At 49.6% G+C, this 23379-nt stretch overlaps 1 protein-coding gene across 3 annotated transcripts in view; it reads right to left on the reverse strand.

The window, feature by feature from the left end:
* LOC118217949 (protein quaking) overlaps nucleotides 1–23379 on the reverse strand; it is a 97516-nt gene that overhangs the window by 10607 nt on the left and 63530 nt on the right. For all 3 annotated transcript variants that reach the window (XR_004763335.1, XM_035400205.1, XM_035400204.1), the window contains exons 5-6: nucleotides 3208–3295; nucleotides 179–472 (exon numbers count right to left, since the gene is read on the reverse strand). Coding sequence is in view for 2 of the 3 variants with exons in the window: in XM_035400205.1 (XP_035256096.1) it covers nucleotides 179–472; nucleotides 3208–3295 (382 nt within the window). In the remaining variant the exon portion in view is untranslated. The remainder of the gene's footprint in view (nucleotides 1–178; nucleotides 473–3207; nucleotides 3296–23379) is intronic.

Genomic DNA, 23379 nt, shown 5'->3' on the forward strand with positions numbered 1-23379 from the left:
AACGCTGACATTTATTTCCGGGGGACGTTGCTTTGGGGGAACCATTCCAAATAGGAGCAATTTAGAGGAATGGCCAGGGGGCAATTTGGGGAGGTCTTGTGGGAGGCGGGGTCCCACTGCAGGGGGTGGGGTGCGGGACACTCACAGGGACAGAGGGGCGGGAGGGCGGAATGCTTACCTAACACCCCGCTGGAGTCGATGGGGTACTCCAGGATGGAGGTGGCGGGGGCCAGCGTGTAGGGGTACTCGTAGGGCGCGTAGATGAGGCCCGATTCGGGCCCGGGGGGCACTAGGGTGGCGGTGGGGTGGGGCGTCCCGTTGGGCATGACGGTTTGGATCTGTCGGATCAGAGGCATGATGGTGGGGCCGGCGGGGGTGGGGGTGCGCAGGGCGGCGGGGGGCAGCACCGGGGCGGGGCCTGTTATGATTCGGGGGGCCTGGGCGCTCGCTGCGAGGGAGAAGGCGAGGGCGGCTACAGTGAGCGGGAAAAAAAACAAAAAAACAAGAGAGGGTCGAAGGGTGGGACAGGGTGGGGCGGGGCAAGGTGGGGGCAAGGGGGTGGGGCAGAGGAGAGAGGCAGATGGAAAAAGGTGAAGAAGGAGAGAAAAAGAGACAAAAGAACAGTTAGTGTCACGCATGGGTCACACAGCACACACTGAGCCAATCAGACAACAGGAGGGATGAGAACGGCTCTGGTCCCGCCTCTCTTACTTACAGCACACACAGAGACACGGGCGGCCCAGCAGAGCAGCACTGTGCTTACAGGGACACAGCTGCTCACCTGCTCACCTGAGCTAAACCACATCACAGCACAGCAGTGCAGCACTGAGCCAACCGGGACACAGCTGCTCACCTGCTCACCTGAGCTAAAACACATCACAGCCCAGCGGTACAGCACTGTGCTTACCTGGACACAGCTGCTCACCTGCGCTAACCGGCACACAGCTGTTCACCTGCTCACCTGAGCTAAACCACATCACAGCCCAGCGGTACTGCACTGTGCTTACCTGGACACAGCTCCTCACCTGTGCTAACGTGCACACAGCTGCTCGCCTGCTTACCTGTGCTAACGTGCACACAGCTGCTCACCTGTGCTAAACCGCATCACAGCCCGGCTCACCTGAGCAGACAGTGGGGGACTGTGGGAACCCTGTTACTACCCCCAAAAATATCCAGACCTGTGAGGGCGCTGACCTACAGCACGGTGTCCTACTCTAGCTCGTCCGTGGTGCCTAACTGCTTTTCACAGGCTCTCTCTGGAACGTTAAAAGTGCTCGTAAAGTGAAATTAAGTGGTGCCCTGGTAAAGATTTATATGAATAATGCCATATACAGTTGTTATTCGTGTTTGTGTTATTACCCACATTATCTCTTTGCTGTATTCCGTTTATTATAGGAAGTCATAAAATGTAATTGATTGTGAAGTGTTTTGCGAAATTTCAGTCATAAAGAATAACAGTTTTTCGAGGAAAGCCCCATGAAAAATCAAATTTGTAAGTTATGGAAATGCCTTGTGATAAATACACATTCTCAATAAATAATAACAACTTTTGAAAGGCTGTAGCTTTTTTGTAATTACATTATATGTGTAGAATTTTACTATCATGTTTGGATGTTTGGATTGTTTGTGTAATAACAAAGGGTATATTAATAGCCTTTTTTCCCTCCTAATTCAATCCACTACTGTTTCAGACATTTATCTACGATATACAGGATTTATCTACGATGCTGCGATATTCAGAGCAGGAAATGGATTCCTAATAAATGATTATAGCGCCTCGTGATGAGCCAAGCATATACTGTATTGGCAGTATTAATCGCTGTCTCAACTGAATGGGGGGCGACATAGCTCAGGAGGTAAGAGCGATTGTCTGGCAGTCGGAGGGTTGCCGGTTCGATCCCCGCCCTGGGCATGTCGAAGTGTCCCCGAGCAAGACACCTAACCCCTAACTGCTCCGGTGAATGAGAGGCATCAATTGTAAAGGGCTTTGGATAAAAGCGCTGTATAAATGCAGTCCATTTACCATTTACCATATATGTGACAATTAATGACGCTGTAAAAGGTTCATTTAGGAGCCGAGGAGAGCCGGTTTTTTTTTTGGTTTTTTTTTAAAGACCCGGTGCGGTTCACCGAAGCGGACTCGGACTGGCTCAGCTCCACGGCGGGACCCCCGAGCGATTCGGCCCAGGGTGGGGGCCCCCTCTTTAGGGGCTGACCCGCAGTTTGAGACGCGCATTGTGTGGGACGAGCGGAGCCGGGCGGGACCCGGCCTGCGTCGGAGGCCTGTCCTCCGCTCCACGCGCTGTTTTTTTTTCGGAGAGGAGAGGAGAGGGAGCGGCCCCCGGGCCGGACGCCAGACCCCGGGCTCCGGCGCCTGTGTCAACAAGGCTACGGCGGGGAAGCGTACGCGCCGCCGAGCGACGGTAACCACGGGAGACCGTCGCCGGTGCGGAGAGAGAACCGCCGCTTTTTTTTTTTCTTTTTTTTTTTTTCCCCTCCCAGACAAAAGGAAATCACGAACGCGCGAAGCGACGGTTATGCGAAGGACGGCGCGAGGAAGACGAAGCAGACGACCGGTCGGAACCGGCTTTAGAGCCCTGGCTGAGGTGCAGCGCCGCGGTCGCTGGGACAGGGTAGGGACGGGCCGCGCGCGATTGAGACCGCCATTGTGTCCAAACTGAGGCTGTGTGAAAGAGCCCAGATGCCACTGAAACCCCCTCTAATCCCACCACCGCTAGAGTCAGACAGAAATACTGAGCCACGGGGGTACTGGCCTCAGGGAACCTGGCACTCATTCATTCAGTCATTCATTCATCCATCCATTTATTCATTCATCCATCCATCCATTCATTCATTCATTCATTCATTCATTCATTCATTCATCCATCCATCCATTCAATCATTCATTCATCCATTCATCATCCATTCATTCATTCATTCGTTCAGAACTCATAGGGAACCTAACAAAATCATGTGGAATAAAAATAAACCAATGCTGGTAATAGCTGATAAGGTCGGCATTTTGAACCCCAGGTTTGTGTCTTTCCTTCAGAGCGTTGCAGCTGAGGTGTCAGCTCCAGTTCGGTTAAATCCTCATACCCCAGTTCTACCATGCCATGGCCCCTCCCTCTGCCGCACACACTAGCCACGCCCACCCCCGCCCTTCCAAAATCCCACCTTGACTGACGGACGGGACGCGATGCTTACGTGACTTGATGTTGGCGTCCCGGTACGTGCCGTTGAGGATGGCCAGCTCCATAAGCTGCATCTTCTTCAGGCTGTCCTCTCCTTCCGCCTGAATAAAAACAAAAAGCACACACAGAGACACGCCCGCGTTACTCACAGCTGCGAACTCGCGCGCGCAAACGCTTCCCGCCGAAGAACGTCATCATCGTCATCATCATCATCATCGTCGTCAGCGCTCGCCGTTGGCGCGGCCTGCTGCCCGGAAAGCCCAGAACTCCTCCCGGCGTGCCCGGGTTTCGTTTTTCCTCTTTTCCGGAAACATCTGCATTTGTCCCACTGCCACGCCCGAGCAGGGAGCGTGATTGACAGGCGCCGTCAAACGCCGTCGTTAACATCGTTAGAGCAAAAGAGGCGGAGGATTCGCTTAAAAAAATGTGAAGGCCGTTCAAAGACCACGTCACACATGGCATATTAAAATATGAATTGCGTACTGTTTCACCCCCCCCCACCCCCCTCCCTCCACCCCAGTTTTCCAGTCTAATGATAAGCTCATTATTATTAACTGTAACTGTAAATGTAGGGCTAAGTGCTAACAAAACAGGTATGAGAACACCAACTTAGCACGCATGCATCTACCCAGCAGGCATTATATTGCTTCAGACTTTGACTCTTTCTTCTGTTGAAGTGATCGTCACGCTTTCTGAAAGGCCCTTGATGTACAAATGCACCATATTTACGAATTTCTGAAGTGGGCTAAACAGTGTAAATGAATTCATGTTTCCGCGCCCCTGTATTCCCAATGGGAGTCTATTCCCTCTCTTCAGGAGCTCTAACTGGGTTTTGTTGCTATGATACATCTTTAACTTCTACAGCCTCTCGCTTACGTTATAATGCTATGAGCGTGCACACACAAACACACGCACATGCACACGCACGCACGCACAAGCGCACACACAGACGCACAAACGCATGCGCGTATGCACACACAGACACACACACATGCACGCACGCACACACACGCACCCAGGCACACACACATGCATGCACACACACGCACACACACACACACGAAAATGTTACAAAGATGAGATACGAGGAACAGAGATTGAGAACAGAGATTGGGCTGGCGAGTCACATTCCATAGCCTCGACAAAAACGGAACACAGCGGAGCACAGTAGACTTTATTCAAGTCTGCCAGCCCCATTGCAGATTGCTGTTGTGACAGAGACGAAATGGCCCTCGGCCCTTTGCAATAATATATTAATGCTTTTAAGAAGTGACATCGGGAGTGATTAATAGTCTATGAGAAATTACTCCTGGAATGAATCACCCTTAACTGTGTTTAATCAATAAATTGCACTTTATCCTGACGGCCATTATGTGCAGTTCCTCCTCAGTGATGTGGTAGGGGCTGCCAAGGGTGGGGGGGGTGAGGGAGGGGCAGGGGCAGGGTGTAGGAACATTTACCAGGAGCAGCTACTCCCAGAATCAGGGGAGCGCACGGTGGTTTCCGATGTGTTGTCCAGGGTAGAAGTATCTAGAGAAGCGGGGCAGTGCAGGACACTCGGTCACATGACTTTCCTCACCCAGATCATGTGACGAGATTAGCTCTGACCCATTCCCACCGCAGCTAGTAACCACAGACTAACAACCAGACCTGAGGGGAGGCTGCAGTTCTCAGTGTGCGCCAGTGGGTGGTGCTGTTGCTGCTCAGTGCACCCCAGTGAGCCCACTTCACGAATGCGGTGCTTGCTGCTGTGCTTGTGGTCAGACACACACACACACACACACACACATATACTGTACACACACACACACACACACACACACACGTGAGAGCCTATTGAATAACTTGTCACAACTGCCTTGCACTTTTCCTGAGCAGCTGACGGGCGGAGTGGTGTGCGGTGCGCTGCACAGGCGGCTAGCGTTACCCGCTAGCGCACGATTTCCTGGGCTCTCGCCCACAGAGTCTGAGGAACGAAGTGTCTCGTCCAACGTCCCCTCCCCTCCCCTCCCCTCCCTCCCCATGATGCTTGTGTTCTTTGAGTCCTCCCCCCTCTTCCTCTGTTTTTCACCTTGCTCTACCTCCTTTCTTCCACCCCCTCCCTGCGTGCACACCCCCCCCCCGCCGGGGTCTAAGGCCTGTTTCACCGAACATCTGAGGGGCTCACCACAGTGCTTTCAACAGCAGAGCAGTGCAGTGTGTGTGTGTGTGTGTGGGGGGGGGGGGGTGGTTTAGTGTGTGTGTGTGTGTGTGGGGGTGGTTTAGTGTGTGTGTGTGTGTGTGTGTGTGGGGGGGGTGGTTTAGTGTGTGTGTGTGTGTGTGTATGTGTATAAGTGTGTGTGTGTGCGTGTGTGCGCTTGTGTGTGTGAAAGAGAGAGAGAGTGAGAGAGAGAGGGAGGGAGAGGGAGAGGGTGTGTGTGTGTGTGTGAGTGAGACAGAGAGAGGGAGTGTGTGTGTGTGTGTATGTGTGTAAGCGCTTGTGTGTGTGTGTAAGAGAGAGGAAGAGGGAGTGTGTGTGTGTGTGAGAGAGAGGGAGAGGGAGTGTGTGTGTGTGAGAGAGACACAGAGAAACAGTGTGTGTGTGTCTTTGTGCACGCGCCTATGCTTTGAGGGATGGGTGCAAGCCCACCGCAAACAGGGTCGATCTGAATCCAATAGCACACGCTCCAGATGATAAACCCTTTTTAATCTCACTTTTTTATTTCATGTTACTTTTCTGTTATCTCCTGGTGTGGTTGCTTTGGGCGAAGCTCCTCCTACAGAGTCCCGGGTGTGGTGGCGGGACCCCTGCTAGGAGAACACTAGCTCCCGGTTTCAACCTGCACCCATGCAGTACCCTGCACCCAGCCACGGTGGCGCTGTTCAACAAACAGAGTCCAATCCGCCCGCTACGTTCTGCATTTTAATTTACAAGCATTTACGAGCATTTATTTTAACACAAACCAGCCAATTAAAACCGTGCTGTATCCAGAAGAGCAGACGAAATCGCATTGCTAATTAAAAAGTGTCGCTCCTTTAAACCAGTCACACAGACAGACCGTCAAAAAACCGTACGTACGATAATAATGTGAATAAATATAAATATCAACGCTGTGATGTGGGGCTCCCCCCCATCCCCCTCCCCCCCCCCCAGGCCCGCCCCTAGCACAGAGTGCTCAGCGCAGGCCTTTGAGGAATGCGTTTTATGCCGGCGTGCTGTAAGGGGGAATGATTCTGTGGCTATTCAGCATGGGATCAGAGTGACCTTTACAGCACAATGGCTGTCAGGCGCCCTCTCTCTCTCTCTCTCTCTTTCGTTGGAGGCACCGTGGGCAGGTGCGGCGTCTTTCAGCTCGACGTTCACCCCAAGCGCCCCCCTCCAACACCCCCCCCCCCCACCCCCGCCCCGAGAGGGCCTGGATCAGCACACGCAGATACGCATTTCATTTATAAGTCAAGGGACTCCTTCATAAATAAACCAATAAATAAACGCGTGAGCCGCTCTCCGCTCTGACCGCGCCGCGGCCCAGCTTATCGTCTCGTTTCGAGCCTTATCCCCAGCCAACCGAAGGGTAACGAAATCACGGTTTATTTAGGCCGCTGTGCATAATTGAATCCGGTGGTTTCCTGGAAGGAGAATACGGTTCGCTGGTTCGCCGGCTCGCGGCGGCGAGGGCGAGAGCGATCGCAGCCGAAGCGAAAAAAGAGACGGAGGCAGACCCGGTAACGAACGACGGAGAAAACACGGTGATCAGCCGCGTTAAGAGGAGGAGGAGGAGGAGGAGGAGGAGGAGGAGGAGGAGGAGGAGGAATCGGGCCTGGAAATCGGACGCTTGGCCTCGAGCTGCGCGTTGAGAAGACGGGCCATTAACCGGCCCTTTCCTGCGGCCTCTCTCCTCCGCGCCGCGCCTGTCGGCAGCGCGGTAAAGCGTCCAGCGTTTAATTCAGCTCTAACAGACTCTGCGTACGGGTCCAACAGGGACCGCGTGTATATTTTGCGTAACTCAATTAATTGACACTGAACATTTCACTCTGTGGGAGGCGGAGCCTCTCCTGCACTCTCAGGAACTGGCGAAGGTACGGTGGAGGTACGTTTTCGTTCTTTAAGAGAGAAACAACTCCCCAATGTACAAAAAGGTACTAATAAGTACCTCTTACATGCAAAAAGGGTTCCGATGAATTATGTATAACTGGCTAAGGGTAGAATTTTATATACCTATAGGGTGGCACCTAAGTGACGGGTTACAGGCTTCCTCAGAGAATGAACGTATTCCTGAAGCAACTTTAGGCAAAAACGGTAGTTACTTAAACACAACAGACCAAAATCCCACAAGCTTTAATGCAGCCTGTATCTTTAAACCGATCTCGTTCTCAGCCAGCTGGCTGGATTAAGACACTAAAAGCAGTGGAATTAGATTACAAAAGCTACAACCGATACAGCAGCTCTGCGAATATTTTTTTTAAACGTTGGCTTTGTATTGATTTTGTTTCATCCGACGCTCCCCGGAGTCTCTCTCTAAAATGCTTAAAATTCTATTTGTGAAATGCATACCTAATTACACCTTTAACATTTCTCACAATTAATACCGTCCTTTATGGAATTTGCGGGATTCAATAAGCAATATTTTTAAATGGGACCCACCGCACGGCGTGTTGCTGGCTTTTCACAAGACAAATTTATACATTGTTTTGGACAGCTGACAAAACGCTTTCCTTGGGTTATTTATTGCTGCCCTCATACCGAGCAGACAGGCAGGGAAATGTATTATAGCTGACAGCAGACATGGAGGCCCGATGCCTCTAAGAACAAGACAGTGGCCAGCAGCTGTAATTCCAGTTTGTTTTCCTCTGCACAACCCTTCCGTACCAACTGGTAAGCTCACCAGAGACAGCACCGCAGTAATATTGGTTTATGAGTCTAAAATGGATTTTAATCCAATATATATGTTAATGTTCTGGCGCACCTCTCTACTAATTGGTCATCTAATTAGATAAACACTCGTTAAATATGCATGTGCAAATAAACACACCGTTCAGCCAGGGCTCAGCGGAGTTGCTATGGAGATAAAGACATAACTGGGGTGTGCGAGTGGGACAACGTTTGCGGCGTTGCAAAGACTGCAGTCGTTTTGACAGGCATACAGTGTGAAACAAAAACAATCATCCATATGTATCAGTACTAAGTGCAGCAGCACTCTGAGTATTCATCTGGTCACATTAAACTTAAGAGTGCAGTTCTGGGCACCACACTACAAGAAAGATATGGAAGCTCTGGGAAAAAGTACAAAGAAGGGCAACCAAATTGGTCCCTGGTGTGAAATGTAAAAGGGACAAAGAAAGATTATGAAATCTCTTGTGAGCCATGAAATATATTTCAGGTTGGGTTCTGTTAGTAGAACAAGGCAGCATAGGTGGCTATTTGAAGGTCAGGTCTCCACTTTATATCAGGAAACTGTCAATGTCTGGAACAGCTTTGCCACTACACTACAAGTCATGGGGTACCTGTCTAACTTTGCCACCATTTGCCAGCTGTTGGATCACTGATGGTCGTCTGACTCAGGCTAAAGTGATCACATCCAACTGTTAACCAAGGCTGTGTATTTCACGACTGGCATCACCACTGCCTCGCCGGGGATGGCCTGACTGTGGAATTTCTCCTTTTGAGGAGCCAGGCCAGCTCTAATTGGTGGGATTGTGCATTGGGGCGGAGCTAGCCTCAGAGGTTGCTAAACTCAGAGTTTAGTTATGAGCTGTCCTTTGGTGCCACTGGGCAGCAATTTGTGTTGTTTTTTTTTTTCCCCCCGTGTGGGACAGAGTTGGGAAACAAACGCAGGTCTTTGTACACCCAAATGCCCTTGGATCAGCGTAGGCCGTTTTAATTACCAACGCTTCCTGGACAAATGAGGAAACTCCACTCTCTTTTGTTTTTGGTTCATATACGCTGAGGGCAAAGGGGTAAATTTAGCACACGGGCTATTTTTGGATCATCTTTGGGCGTACGAAATTCCTTTCCTGTGTGTGTGTTTGTGTTTGTGCGTGTCAGTGTGAGTGTGCGTGTGCGAGTGTGTGCGTGTATGTGCGCTGGAATGTGGGTGTGAGTTCAAGGTCACTGTAGGCCACGAAGTGGAAAGCAGGGGAAGGCATCCACCCCTGGCGTCCAGGAGAGCTCCCTGTTCTGTTTTCGGTACGTCGAGCACTAACAGGCTTAACAAAGATAAACAGGAGGTGTTCTCAGGCCAGGGGGATTCTGGATGAGCGAAGCATGCTAATTAGCACGGTTTCATCAGCCGCTATCACAAGTTGGCTATTTAACAAGGTTATTTTTATTATTATTATTATTATGATTGTGTATTTGCCGAGTGGATGGTCTTAGAAGCAGTCACCTGCAGACTAAGCTGAGTGGCTGAGAAGAAAATGCTGGTCCCGTGTTTTTGCGTGTGAGGGAAAACACGCAGCACGCCGGGTTTCAGGTACCCCACGGGGACGGGCCGGTGTCCGGATACGGCCCCGCCGCGGGCGTGACCGAGACCGTGTGTGAGGTCACCCGGCATTGTCCCAGCGCCGAGGGCGACCCGAACCGCGCGGGGTGCTACGGGGTGAAGGGAGACCGCTGTGTGGCATGAGGGATCGCTTTCTGAAAAACACACACCGCGCGTTCCTTTCATGAGAACGCGGAGGCGTTTCTGCCTCCTAACGCGCTTACTTTCTGAAAGCCCAGTTCTCAGCAGCTTCACCCCCGCCCCCCCCCCCCCCCATGCACAACGGACAGACAGACAGATACACACACACACGCAGCAGACACACACACGTATGCAGACCCGTGTGCATGCACAACACACACTAACACATACACACACGCACACACACACACACACACACAGGCACACACACAATTACACACAAACATATGCACACAGACACAGTCACACACGAACACACACTTACACATATACACACGATTATACACAAACACACACTAAATTTACATATACAAAATAATCACACTTCATGGATCAGAGGTTTCCAATACAAAAAAAAAAAAAAACACATAATCCTGTCGAGTCCGACCACTAGCAGAACTATGAACAGTTCAGAGTGACACACAACAAGCATCTCAGTCTCCCTCTCTGGAAATTGGAATGAGCTTTTCCAAAGCAGAATTTTTCCAAATCCACGGGAGGGTGTGGGGGGGGGGGAGAAGATTGTTTTGCGAGCCACATTTTCTCCACACTGTGTTGCTCCGGGAAGATAAATCGGCGCCATTATTCCATCCGGGCAACGCGGCGTCCTTATCTCCTTAAAAGCCAGCCCTCAGCTCACATTATATGCAGAAATGGCTGCGGTGTGTCACTTGACAAATCCGTGGGTCACAAAGTTAAAGACGCGCTGGGGAAAATAGCTCACCGACATCTCTTAACATTTTCTAATCTCCTAACGGTTTGTTGTTCTAAACCTTTCATTCTCTCGCTCTATCCCTGTCTCTCTTTCTCTCTCCCCCCTCCCGCTCCTGCTCTCTCCCTCTCTCTCTCTCTCTCTCGCTCTCTCTCTAATTTGAACAGATATCAGAAGATTTGCTCTGGGGAAAAGCGTTTCCCTTATTTTTTACTTTACTTTAACATCTCCATTCAAATTCATGATTTGCCGAAAATGAATTTTTAAAAAGGCCGGCTCACGCCGGCTGGCGAGCACTGGACACACATTTCACAAGCACAATAACCGTTACATTACCCGCACCTTATCCTGCTGTTGGGGAAATAGCCCAGCGATTCAATCTTCGCAATTGTATTTCTTCCATATTTTATGACCCGTTTATTCGACTACCTTTTAACAGATGCAATTGTGGCTGAAGTGCGTAAATCAAATCTACTGCTGCTCCCGTACTGTTGCCCCAAATCCAAGCAAGAAGGTCTTGACAAGTGGATATTTTTCTACAGATGGCTACTTAACGTCAAAACAGACTGTACTGAACCTAGTATGCTTTATAGGCAGTGTTGCACACTTTGTAAACAGAGAGCGTGCTTATCGGCGTGTAATAAAGCACGATGCTGTACTGAACGCAGAAAATACTGAACGCTGTGTCGACACAGACTGTGCTGAACACTGTGCCAGCACACTGGCGGTCTTGATGTCTCTCTGTTGGTCAGTGGTAACCAAACTGGGGTCCATAGACCACTGGGGGCCTACTTAAGCCCCATAGGGGGGTTGGCAGCAAAATGGAAATTTCTTTTTCATAATCTCCTAAAACCTGGCAACTCATTTTTGTCCCTTGTAGGGTACATGAGTTTCTGGTCTTCATCACAAGAACCATATCTTTTTCTATGCTGAAATCTACAGGGACATTCAATCAAAAATAAAAAAATTAATAGAAAAACGTTTGGCAACCCCTGCAGCAGTAGTACTGAGCACGGCCTAAACATTCTGACAGCACAAGACCCTGCTGCCTCAACACCCTGTCAGACACAAACTCTTAGCGCTCAGACTTCTCTGAACCGACAGACACCCAAGGTGCAGGCGAGCTCTATCACGAATGTAGGCTTCAAGGCAGACCGCGTTCCTCTCCCTCAGATCCCAAAGCCTTGCTGCTGGGATGAGAGTAAGTGTGCCAAGTGCTGTCTCAGGGAGATCCTCCAATCTGATGTCTCAATCAAGATTCAAGATGGCTGTGGGTCACGTTGGACTGTTGAGGTACTGTAACTCCTAAGGCTGCAATGGGCACAGTAATAGAAAGTGGCCGAGTTGTACTGTATAAAACATTTGATTTTTAAATCCGATTAAACTGATTTAAACAAAACAAATGGTAAATTCAAAGGCAACTGCCCCCAGTTAAAGTCTACGATATTATTCTAGCCATTGGCATAGTTCTGGTGTGAAAAAACAACGTTTTAATAGTTTTTTTGCAGTGTTGAGAATTTAATTACATTGACTCAAACCACAACCTCTAAAAAGCAGGAGTAACATCACAAAGTATGAATGACACAGAAAAGTCAAGCGCTGCATTAAGAGTAACTAATGGACTTTGAAAAGGGACGTGCTGTTAGCCAGAGGTGCGTGTTACGAGGATATTTCTCCCCGAAGTTCCCAGGAGGACTATGTACTAAGATACGGAGTCGGAGTCAAAGCAAAGTACCCCAGACGGAACAAACTACCCCGAGCGACTGTGGCATCCGTGATCCCATTCCCATACCTTTTTTTCAAAAGAGCGCTTTTTTTTTCTTTTTTTTTTTGTTTTGCAAAGATTAATCGAAAGTTTGGTGTGCCCCCCCCCCCCCCCCCCCCAGGAGAGAGCTGCCGGGAGAATGAAGACAGATGGCCCCCGAGCTCCCCAGCCCTTTAAAAACAGGGGAATTAGGCGCCCAATTGAGGCCCTTTCTCTGAACGGGACAAACATGTCAGCCCCGCAGCCCGGACCCCTTTGATGACCTGATCCTCAGAGGGCTGAGAGCGTTGCCAGGGAGACGCGATTCTCCCTGTTTGCCCTCGTCTCTGTGTGGCAGGGGGAGGGGGGGGCGGGGCGGGATTGTGGGGTTCAGAGGGGGTGTCACCCAAATCCCAAGCGGGAATTGTCTAACAGCGCTGGCCAGGCACACGGGAACATTCTCCCAGTCCTGCGGCTGGGGGGCAGTGTTGGGGAATTTCTTTCCCCCTTTTATCTCACTTGCTGGATTTCTGGGGGGTTTATTTATTTATTTATTTAATTAATGTCTATTTATGCAGGAGGATTTCAGGGTAGGTCTTGTCAAATATATTTGAAAAATTATGTTTTTATTTAGTAATTTAAAACTTGTAATTTTGTAAATGGAAATTACTATAAATGCATAAGTAGTACAGGAAATTGTCCATTGTGCTGGGGGGGGGGGGGGGGTGGGGGGGGGGGTGGGGGGGTGGGGGCAGGACAGAGCACTCATGTTGAGCAATGAACAGGACCCACCCGCACACACATCCCTCAGAGAGAGAGACTGCTACAGTACAGCTTCCTGTGAACGTCCAACAAGTGGGGAAGTGTGTGTGTAAGAGAGAGAGAGAGAGAGAGAAACGAAAGAGAATGAGAGATCTGAATCAGACAGTTCTTCCAGGATAAAGACAGGGGTGAGAGAAAAAAGTGAAAGGAGCAGAGAGAGAGAGAGAGAGAGAAAGAGAGCAAGAGAGAGGGAGAGATGAATCAGTCACTTCTTCCATGACTGAGAGAAGTGAAAGAGAAAAAAAAGAAAGAGAGGAGAGAGAGAGAGAGAGAGAGCTGAGCTCCAGCAGTGTGTGTGAAGCGGCATGGGGGGTGGGGGGGGGGGGATAGATCAGGCCGCAGGGAACATTAGCCCCGCTCAGGATTTCCACACTCCAGTCGTACACAAAGGGCCCCTTTGATGCTCTCGCAGCCTCAAAGCCCCGGAAGGCCGCCGGGTCATGTGACCGCCGGACGGCTCTCTGGTGTCCGTACGAACATCGCGGCCGAGCACTGCGGGCGCACACGTATGTAACACGCACACGCACAGGCACACGCACATGCACACGTATGTAACACGCACACGCACACGCGCGTGTCTGGAGCTAATCAAACTCCTCCCGTCCTTCAACTCCCGTGTAAAGCATCGCCTCTTTCCTATCTGAGTCGCGCATATCAGCGCTCCTCCTGTAAGCCTTAAGCGTCCGTTCAGTCATAATGCCCCCCCCCCTCTCATTCTGCGCTACACTTCCGCTGAGAGAAAAAACACACAGGTAGAAAGGCGACCGCCAGGACCACAAACATCACTTCTACAGCAATTACAGGTTCTACACATGCAGCTTAATGCTGCTTCAACGACTTTGGTTTCTATGGTTTACTAGTACTATCACCATAACTGCTGCTGCTACTATTTTCAGCACCGCTGTCCGCGCTGATGCTACCGCTGTTGCTAAAACAACAGAAACTGCTGCTAAATGTATGACCTCTGTCAACACCACGGCTAATAGCTATGAGGCTACTACTGCTAATTACCAGCTACAGCAGTTTTAGCAGCCGTACAAAGCAGAGGTTAAGCAGTACCTCTGCCGAAACAGTCTGCTAACAGGCGTCTGGAACACCTGGAAGAGGGGTACTGCTTATCACACCGCCGCAGAAATCGTAAATCCACAGGAAACGCTCCCTCTCTCTCTCTCGTGCCCAATAGCGCCGCGTAGCCCGGGGCCCGCACCGCGGCAGGCATCACAACATCGCCTACGCCGCAGCAGCGTTGCGAGGCAGCTGTAAACCACGGTCAGCCATTACGGCTCAGGGGAGATTACAGTCCCCGCTGGGATTCGAGCCGTCCTCTAACGCCGGAGCGCTCGGGAGGGGGGGGGGGGGGGGTGGAAGAGAAGCACCGGGAAATAAAAGCTCCTCCGTTCTCCATTTGGGCTAAAAAAAATTAAAAAAAACGAGGAGCTGCCTTGCTGGGCCCGCACCCCCTGCTCCCCCTCCCGCCCGCCCGCCCGGACGCACACACGCACGAGTGAGCGAGCGAGCAAGTGAGCGAGTGCACACACACAAACAAGCGAGCTGGAGAGAGCAGAAAAAAAAAAAAAACATGTCATGCAAGAGGAAGCCCGTTGTGCTGCGGAAAAGAACAGATGGGAACTCGCGCAGACTGTCTGGGGCTTCGCTCTTTTCTCTCTCCCTCCCTCCTTTTCCCATCTTCCCCTCTTTCCTCCGCCAGTCCTCCGCGTCCTGTTTCTGATTGATTCTCACAACAAATCACGACGGCGTCACTTTATTTCCCCATTTCTCCTGGCGCGGGGCGCGTGGCAATAGCGTTCACCTGGGTGGGGGGTGTGGGGGGTGTGGGGGGTGGGGGGGGGGGGGGTGAATAAGGGGCTAACGGTGCGGCGAGGCAGAAAGGAACAGAACCCCCCCCTCCCCCCCCCCACCCCCAAACCACCACCTCCACCCTCCACCTCACTCCCCGGGCCCAATCTGGCAGATACGGGCAGCGTATACGCTGCTCGCGATCACGGACCCGCAGGGTGAGCGCGAACGCGGGGCATTGAAAAGACCGACGCGGGGCACGTCCTTGGCGCCCGCGCTCCGCTCGCCCGTGCGCCGCGCCCGTTCGCGTTCTCCGCGGGAAATCCGCAGTGCGCCCACCCCCACCCCTCTCGGCCCCTTCCCCCCCCCCCCCGACCTTGGGCCGCTCCCAGAGGTCGTCCGGCCCTCGTTCGGCGGTCTCTCCATGCCAGCTGTCAGGGGCGGCGTGATGGAGTAGGGCCCGGCGAATTTCTGAAAAATGTGATGAATGCGTGGTGCTCTGTACAGCTGCCCGCGGCGAGGGGCTGGACGGAAAGCGATAAAATGGAAACTGAAGGGGAGCGATTATTCCACAGCTCCGTTACACTGTTCCAGACACAACACCCTTCATTCAGGCTTTTAACACATTGCTGCCCCGTACCCAAAATTAGAGAGTCATTTGGCCAGTGGGGACTTCATTTTGAGATGTTTTGAGATTTCGTATTTTCATGCTGAATGTTTTGATTATTCTTGTTTCATTACTTCAGACAGCCTGAGAATGCGTGCAGCTCTATTGAATATTTAAGTGCGCTGTATTCCTGTTAGAATTTACTGTCGGTGTGCCGTGGGTCTCTAGCATACAAATCCTTCTCAGTGTTTATGTGGGCTGTAGTCCTACTCAAAGATGAGGTGTGGTCCATGTCTTCGGGACACATAGTCCTGCTCAATGTTCAGGCGTGCCGTATGCGTCCAGGACACACAGTCCTGCTCAATGTTCAGGCGTGCCGTATGCGTCCAGGACACACAGTCCTGCTCAGTGTTTATGTCTGCTGTAGTCCTGTTCTGTGTTTGAGTGTACCACGCTCCTCCAGGAGTCCTATTCAATGTTTTTGTGTTCTGTAGGTCCATAGCTGAAATGGGCCTGCTGTGTCTCCTTGGTGATATTTGTACTTTTGTATTCTTCAGGGCGCCAGCACTGATGTTCTCCACTTTTGTGAGCCGCTCTGGATAAAGGGCACCTGCCAAGCAACAGTAATGTAAGTGTTGCTGTAGTCCTATTCAATGTTCAAATGTGCTGTGGCTCTCTACTGTTTGTATCCCCAGCTTCACCTGCAAGATAGCGGCTAGCTTGCGCACAGCTCTGCGCATTCTCATACAGGGGACGGGGGGACGGGGGGGGGGGAAGCATTGCTTATTGCAGTACCTCAGACAATTAAAAAGCAAAAAAGAAATTAAATTGAATAAAAAACAAACATGCAGCAGTAATCATATTAATTAAACCTTTCCCATCTCTCACAACGGGTCACACACAGTAGCCACACAATGAAGCGGAGAGCAGAGAGTCCGTCCTGTGTCTTCAGGGGGCGACATAGCTCAGGAGGTAAGAGCGGTTGTCTGGCAGTCGGAGGGTTGCCGGTTCGATCCCCCGCCCTGGGGCATGTCGAAGTGTCCCTGAGCAAGACACCTAACCCCTAATTGCTCTGGTGAATGCGAGGCATCAATTGTAAAGTGCTTTGGATAAAAGCGCTATATAAATGCAGTCCATTTACCATTTACCATTCAGCGTGTTGATCTACAGGCAGTTTGTGCAGACAAAAAAACATCCCGGAAGGAACCTCGCTACGCCGAATAACAGCCCTATTTCCACCTGGCCCACTTTCCGCACGCGAATCACGCCGGAGCCTTAACAGAAAGAGACACTGGCCCCAGTCCAGGCGGAGGGATACGGTGGAGTCACAGCTAGCCCCCCGGTCCAGGCGGAGGGATACGGTGGAGTCACAGCTAGCCCCCTGGTCCAGGCGGAGGGATACGGTGGAGTCACAGCTAGCCCCCTGGTCCAGGCGGAGGGATACGGTGGAGTCGCGGCTCGCCCCCGGTCCAGGCGGAGGGATACGATGGGGTCGCGGCTAACGTGGCAGAAACGCTGGCCGGGTTGCGGAAATGCCAAATCTGGGCCGGTGTAAGGAATACTGCCCCGATGTCTGACGCCCGTACACGGTGAAGATTACAGAGGAGATCCTGCACTGAGCCCCAAAACAACCTGTACTAAAATCAGGAGCCCCACTAACCACAATCCCCCCCACACCCCCCCCTCCGTACAGGGTAAACAGTAAAGAGTAGAGCCTGCACTGAGCACCAAAACAACCCGTAATAAAACCAGGAGCCCCTCTAAGCCCCCCCACCCCTCGAACTACAACCACACGCAAACAGCAGGAACACCCCCCTAATAACTAAACCGCAGGGGGAACCAGAACTTCAATCTGGGAGTTGCCCCCCCCCCCCACCCTTCCACAATTGCTTCAGAAACACCGCCTCCCTGAAACCCAGCACTACAACCATGCCCCCAATAAAAACCCTCTTCCACTATACGCCGTAGCAAATAAACTCCAAACCCCTCTATCTCATCTCCCACCCCACCCCCTTCCAAAACCAGACCACGCCCGTACATTAATCTGAAAGTCATGGAAGTGCAGTTAAATCTGTGTGTAAGTTTAGGATTTGCAGATTCCCTGAGCTGTAACAAGGAGTAAATTCCCAGCTTGAGCATTTGTCTGGTTTTTATGCCTCCATGACGGCACAGCCGTGGCCAGAGGCATTATGTTTTTGGGTTGTCCGTCCGTCCGTCCGTCCATCTGTCCATCCGTCCGCCTGTCCCGATTCTCGTGAACGCAATCTCTCAGGAACGCCTTGAGGGAATTTCCTCTTAATTTGGCACAAACGTCCACTTGGACTCAAGGATGAACTGATTAGATTTTGGTGGTCAAAGGTCAAAGGTCAAGGTCACTGTGACCTCACAAAACACGTTTTTGGCCATAACTCAAGAATTCATACGCTAATTATGACAAAGTTTCACACAAATGTCTAATAGGATGAAATGATGAAGTGATGACATTTTATATCCAAACTGGCCACTGGTTGGCGGAGGCATACAACCGCGAGGCGGCATTTCTAGTTTTAACCTCAAGACAGTTTTTGGTTTCGTTATTCAAGTTAAACATGAAATTGAGTTGCAGATGGCCATTCGTGTTAGTTTTATTAGGAATCCTAGCAATGTTAAACAAATGTGCCATTTCAATCCTTGCATTCACAACATTCTGAATATGTGTCTAATTTATGAACATTGGGGGTTGTTGCCAGCTAGCTCATATGTAACATGCCTGGAATGTCTTGCTGCGAATTAAGAACGTGGAACAGTTAAACTGCCCGGAGACTGTTTGGGGAACATTCTCATCGTAACGTTATGCCGGAACCAAACGGTGATCTAATCGCGGGTCGTTCTGTGGTGAATTATGGGTAAATCGCCTGCATTAACCAGTGAAGATATAATCCTCATATTGTCAAAAGGACGGCCTTGACTGTGATCTGTTCACGCACAGCATCTTCAATTTTGCAACAAAGAGGGAGCCAAATTAGATTGCGAGATGGAAATAGCAGCATCGGAAGTTCAAAGCTACAGCAAGCTGAAAAATTCCATTTTTTGGCCTTCTTGGCAGCAGTACGACAATTAAGATTAAAACTACTGCTCGGCTGAAAACTACACATCCTTCATTTCGGGCTCACCAGAGCGTTGGACACTAAGATGATAAAAAAAAGTTTTAAAAGTACTGGTCTGATTTGAAGTCAGAGGCAAGGGAACGCAAAATTACTCACAAGAGAGAGGAACGAAGTGAACTTACATTATCGAGCTCAAATGAATGTGCGTGTTTCACCATTGGAATTAACTGCATGTACAGCTGCGTGTGCAGGATGATATGTATGTAAAGTGCTGTTCTGGCACAGAAGCTAACTGAATGCAAAATGTAGCTTGATATAAAAATCCAATTTAAAATAGCTTGGCTGTGCACAATACTGGAGAAACTATCAGGAGGAAGAAGGCAGTTGTGATTCCGCTCTGCAGCTCACCCCGGTCGGAAAACAAAGAAATGTGTGTTTGTCAAGTCTGAGATGTTTCTGGGGATAAGGATATTTCCATGTCGAGTTTAGATAAATAAGCATTTTTTTGCGCACGGCTGCGTGCGTGCACGTACTGCAGTGTGAGGTTAAATCCGTGCACGCACGCGGGTGATGAACGGAGGTGCCAGGTGTTCCCCGTATCGCCGAAACTCAGTCATACAGCCCCCACCCAAAAAAAAACAAAAAAAAAAATACAGGCCTCCCCCCTCCAAACTGTCTCCGCTGCTGTGCTTCTTCTCGGTAGGTAGGTGAGATGGCATAAAGAAAAAAACAACAACAACAAGAAAAAAGAACTGGCTTCTCCCCTCAAGATAGTGTTTTAACAACAGGAACAGGACTCCAGAGTAGGTATTTTGAGGCAAGCTCTGGCTGCCAGGTCAGGACAGCCAGTCTGTGGCGTTGTCAGGAGGGAAGGTAGGTTTGGGGTGGGGGGGGAATGGTGGGCAGGGGGGGGGGGCAGCCCATTGTGTTTGCACAGGTTTGGGTGACAAACATTCCCTTGCCCGGCTGGCCTCCGAGATGCTATTTGTGTTGCCTAGGAGGGAGTGTGCTTCCCATTTAAACTCTACTTTATCTCTGGCCTGACAATTAAAGTGGCCTCTATCTGGCTGGATCCTGGGCCAGGAGCCAGCTCGGGCCAGCAGACAGACAGCAGTTTAATTAAAGTAGGCCCTTCAGCGCTGGCCGTTTAGGTCCGTCGTTGGTAGAAACGAGGGGTTTGGGGGGGGGGGGGTTACGGGGAGGGGTTTAGGAGACCGTGGGCATTTGCAGTAGCGTTCCGGAAGGTTCCGGAAAATCGACGTTCGTCAGCGGAACAGAATCTTTTTACCTGCGCTGTTTTGCCGTGGCGTAGCAGCACGCGCCCCGCCCCGCCCCAATCGTTAAACGACAGTTGGGGTCCGAAGGGTCGACGCGGGAAAGCGTCAAAGGCTTAGCGTTGTTTCCAACGAGACGTTGGACGCGCGCACGCGACACCAGTTCCGGAACCAACCGGAAGAAGAAGGCAACCGTCGTTGTTGCCGCCGGCAACAGGTTTTTTGCAGAGGCACCGTCCGCCGTGACGTGTCTGTTTTAGCTCCGGCGCAAGATCTCGCGGGAGCGTGACGCGCTCCCTTGTTTCCTTTTTCTGTTTCAATTACTTTTAACTTCAACCTTTCTCTGTGGGCCATCACATTTGGAAACAAAATTTAAAAAGAAACCCTTATTCACAGCCAGGATAAAGTGGAAAGTCTTTCATCGCCACTTTAAAGTGATGTGTAATCTACATTTTAGCAAAAGAAAGAAAAATTAAGTAGCATTTGAAATGTATCGTGAGTCTGAAAGGTTGAGCACCTTGAAATTATAAAGCTCTCAGAAATGTAGAGCTGCATAAGTGGTTGAATTGTGATATTTTCCTTTTTTTTCCCACAGACTTTACACAGACACAGCATCTGCCTTTCAGATTGAATGTGTTGCTTGAATGCCAAAAGGCCAGATGTGGGGTTGTGATTCAAGAACTTGAATTGTGGCAGCTTTCAATGAAGTTGCACTCCGGAAACAAAGCACTTAACCTGAGCTGCTCCTGCAATCATCCGGTGATTTTAAAGAATGGTATTCAGAACAGCGGCTAAATAAAAGAAAAAAGAAGAAAAAAACAGGCATGAATTCAGTATAGCCCTTAAAAATCTGACACGGTTTCCGAAGAGACTTATTTTCGTCACTGCCTATGGTTGCAGTGACACAACGTTTTTTTTTGGTATGGAATTACCTTGACCAATCAGGGACAATACTGAAGGTGCTGAGGTTGTTTTGGTCTCCATTGCAGCTTCCAAAGGGATGCAACACACATTCACGCATGCACCCATTCATGCACACACACACACACACACACGGCACACACGCAAACACACACACATACGGCACACAAACAAACACACACACACGGCAAACACACACACACACACACACACATATACACATACACACACACGGCACACACGCAAACACACACACATACAGGCACACACAGCACACATGCACACACACACGGCACACACGCAAACACACACACACACACACAGGCACACACACACGCACACGCACACACACACACATACAAGCATCAGTGCACTGCATCTGAATGCAGAATCAGAGGTGTTTGTCTAGGTTTTTGAATCGGTTACAATGCCATTGATGGTAATTGCCCACACTCTACTATTTACATCCCGCAGACAACGGCGTGAGAAACACAAAAGCCACTGATGACGATGATGATGATGATGATGATGATGATGCCTGCAGAGGAGGGGCCGTTGCTTGACCCAGCAGATGTGGGACACACAGCCCAAGAGAAGGGGGGGCGTCCGGGCAGGGGCTGCACCCCTGTCAAATATCTGTGTGGGCCTCTCTCCGGAGCCTGAGCCTGAGCCTGGAGTTTTTATATCATCCACCTGCCGTACACACACGGCCAGCACAAAGGCTTTCTATAAAACACCCAAAAGGCAGCAAGAGCTCCCCTAATACATTCCTGTCTTATTACGGCTATCCTGCTCATTCTTTCGTTCCCACTTCGCACGGTGGACCACCGCTGCTGACAGACAAAATTCTTCAATGTCCGCCCCCTCCCACTCTAAAAATAAAGCCTGTTAACGTGGGGGGGGGGGGGGGGGGGGGGGGGGGGGATAAAAGCGTCTGCCAAATGAATGTAATGTAAATGTAATGTAACATTCTGCTTTTCTCTTTTAAAAAAATAATAAATCTGAACAGAAGAAACAAAAAGAAGAACACTTTCATTCAGCTGCAACAGAAGCTGGAGTTAACGCTATCCTATTCATTTAGGATATTATTTAATTTTGTGCTTATCTGTTTTGTCAGCAATGAACCAAAGCAAAAATGATGGTAAACTGTTATGTGTCATTGTAAATATGTACTTAGCTTATACTTTATGGAGTGTTTTACCGATCAAACAGATTGTGTTTTACAATGCATTAAACTGAACAGTTACACATTTCCAATCTTTAGATTCGCTAGTTTTTGATGTGTCATTTGTACCTCATGTATCACGGAGATAAAACTCTGATAGATCTGTCCATAGGGGGTTACTGGAGTACTATTTTATAGCCACTGTGTTTGTGTAAAATCTGTAAATGTCACAGTCAGTATTTTGATTTAAAATTCCAGGGGCGTGTTTCCCGGGCGCTTTTTCAACCGTTGGCAGAATTGGGGGGTCAAGTGTCCGTCACAATTCCACCTTCAGATCAATAATTGGGATCTAATTATTGAATATCAATTCTTGAACGTTCGCTGTAATCACACCTACCCCACGCTAGGGGTCGATGTAACGACCTATTTTGCAATGAATATTCACGTTCAATTGTTGATATTTTTAGTTGCTGGCTTTAACGCGGCGCAGGTAACAGATACAAGTTTGTTTGTCCTGGAAAGATAATGTTACAATCATTTTTAAATAACGTTAAATAATTTTTAAATAACGTTGCAGTTATTTTTTAATGCAAAACCCGTTACAAAAAACAAACAAACAAAAAAAAAAAAAAAAAAAAACGGGTATGCGTTCCACGCAGCAACAGGTGCAGGATTTGATTTAATTTGCCAACGCTAACTTCTGCAAAGAATAACACCGGACGGGTCTTCTGCTAGTAGATACAAATATGACCGATTTTCAACTCTGATAAGCGATTTTTTATAGAGGGAGAGAAGCTTGTTTTAGCTTTACTAACGTGGTTTTATTAAACTCTGTCTAGTGTGGCACCTATGGCTAAGAGAAACTTTGGTCGGATCAAGAACGGGCCTACATGAAGCATTAGGAGACCGGACAGAATCACTGCACGGGCCAAGCAGTAGCCTACTCCGCTTTCCCAGGGATTTTGGGGACGGTTATCAACAGCTTCAATGCCGGAGCAGCCGACATTGAAACACCCCTGCACGAGGCGACGTTTATCAGTTGACAAGGTAAGACAAATAATGTTTTTCTATTAACTGCGGTAAATTATACTAGATTTTTAAGTGACATTGTCTCCAAATTGCACGTCGCTTGTCGGTAAAAGTTGTGTAAGGATAAGAGCGTCTGCTGTATGCCTGTAATGTAATGTAAATAGTCTACCGCAATGTTTTCATGGGAGTAAAGGAGATGGACTACACCCCTTTCGTAACGGATGCTGTGTTCCGATATTTAGTATGCTCACCTGTTGGTGTTGTACTAATTCAGGCATATGTTTACGGTTTTATGGTACCTTTTTATTTTTTCCTTCTTATGGCTTGCTTTGGATGTGGCCCGTATGTTGGGTCTATTTATAATTTGTA

This window comes from Anguilla anguilla, chromosome 18 (assembly GCF_013347855.1).
Source record: "Anguilla anguilla isolate fAngAng1 chromosome 18, fAngAng1.pri, whole genome shotgun sequence".
Classification (NCBI taxonomy): domain Eukaryota; kingdom Metazoa; phylum Chordata; class Actinopteri; order Anguilliformes; family Anguillidae; genus Anguilla; species Anguilla anguilla.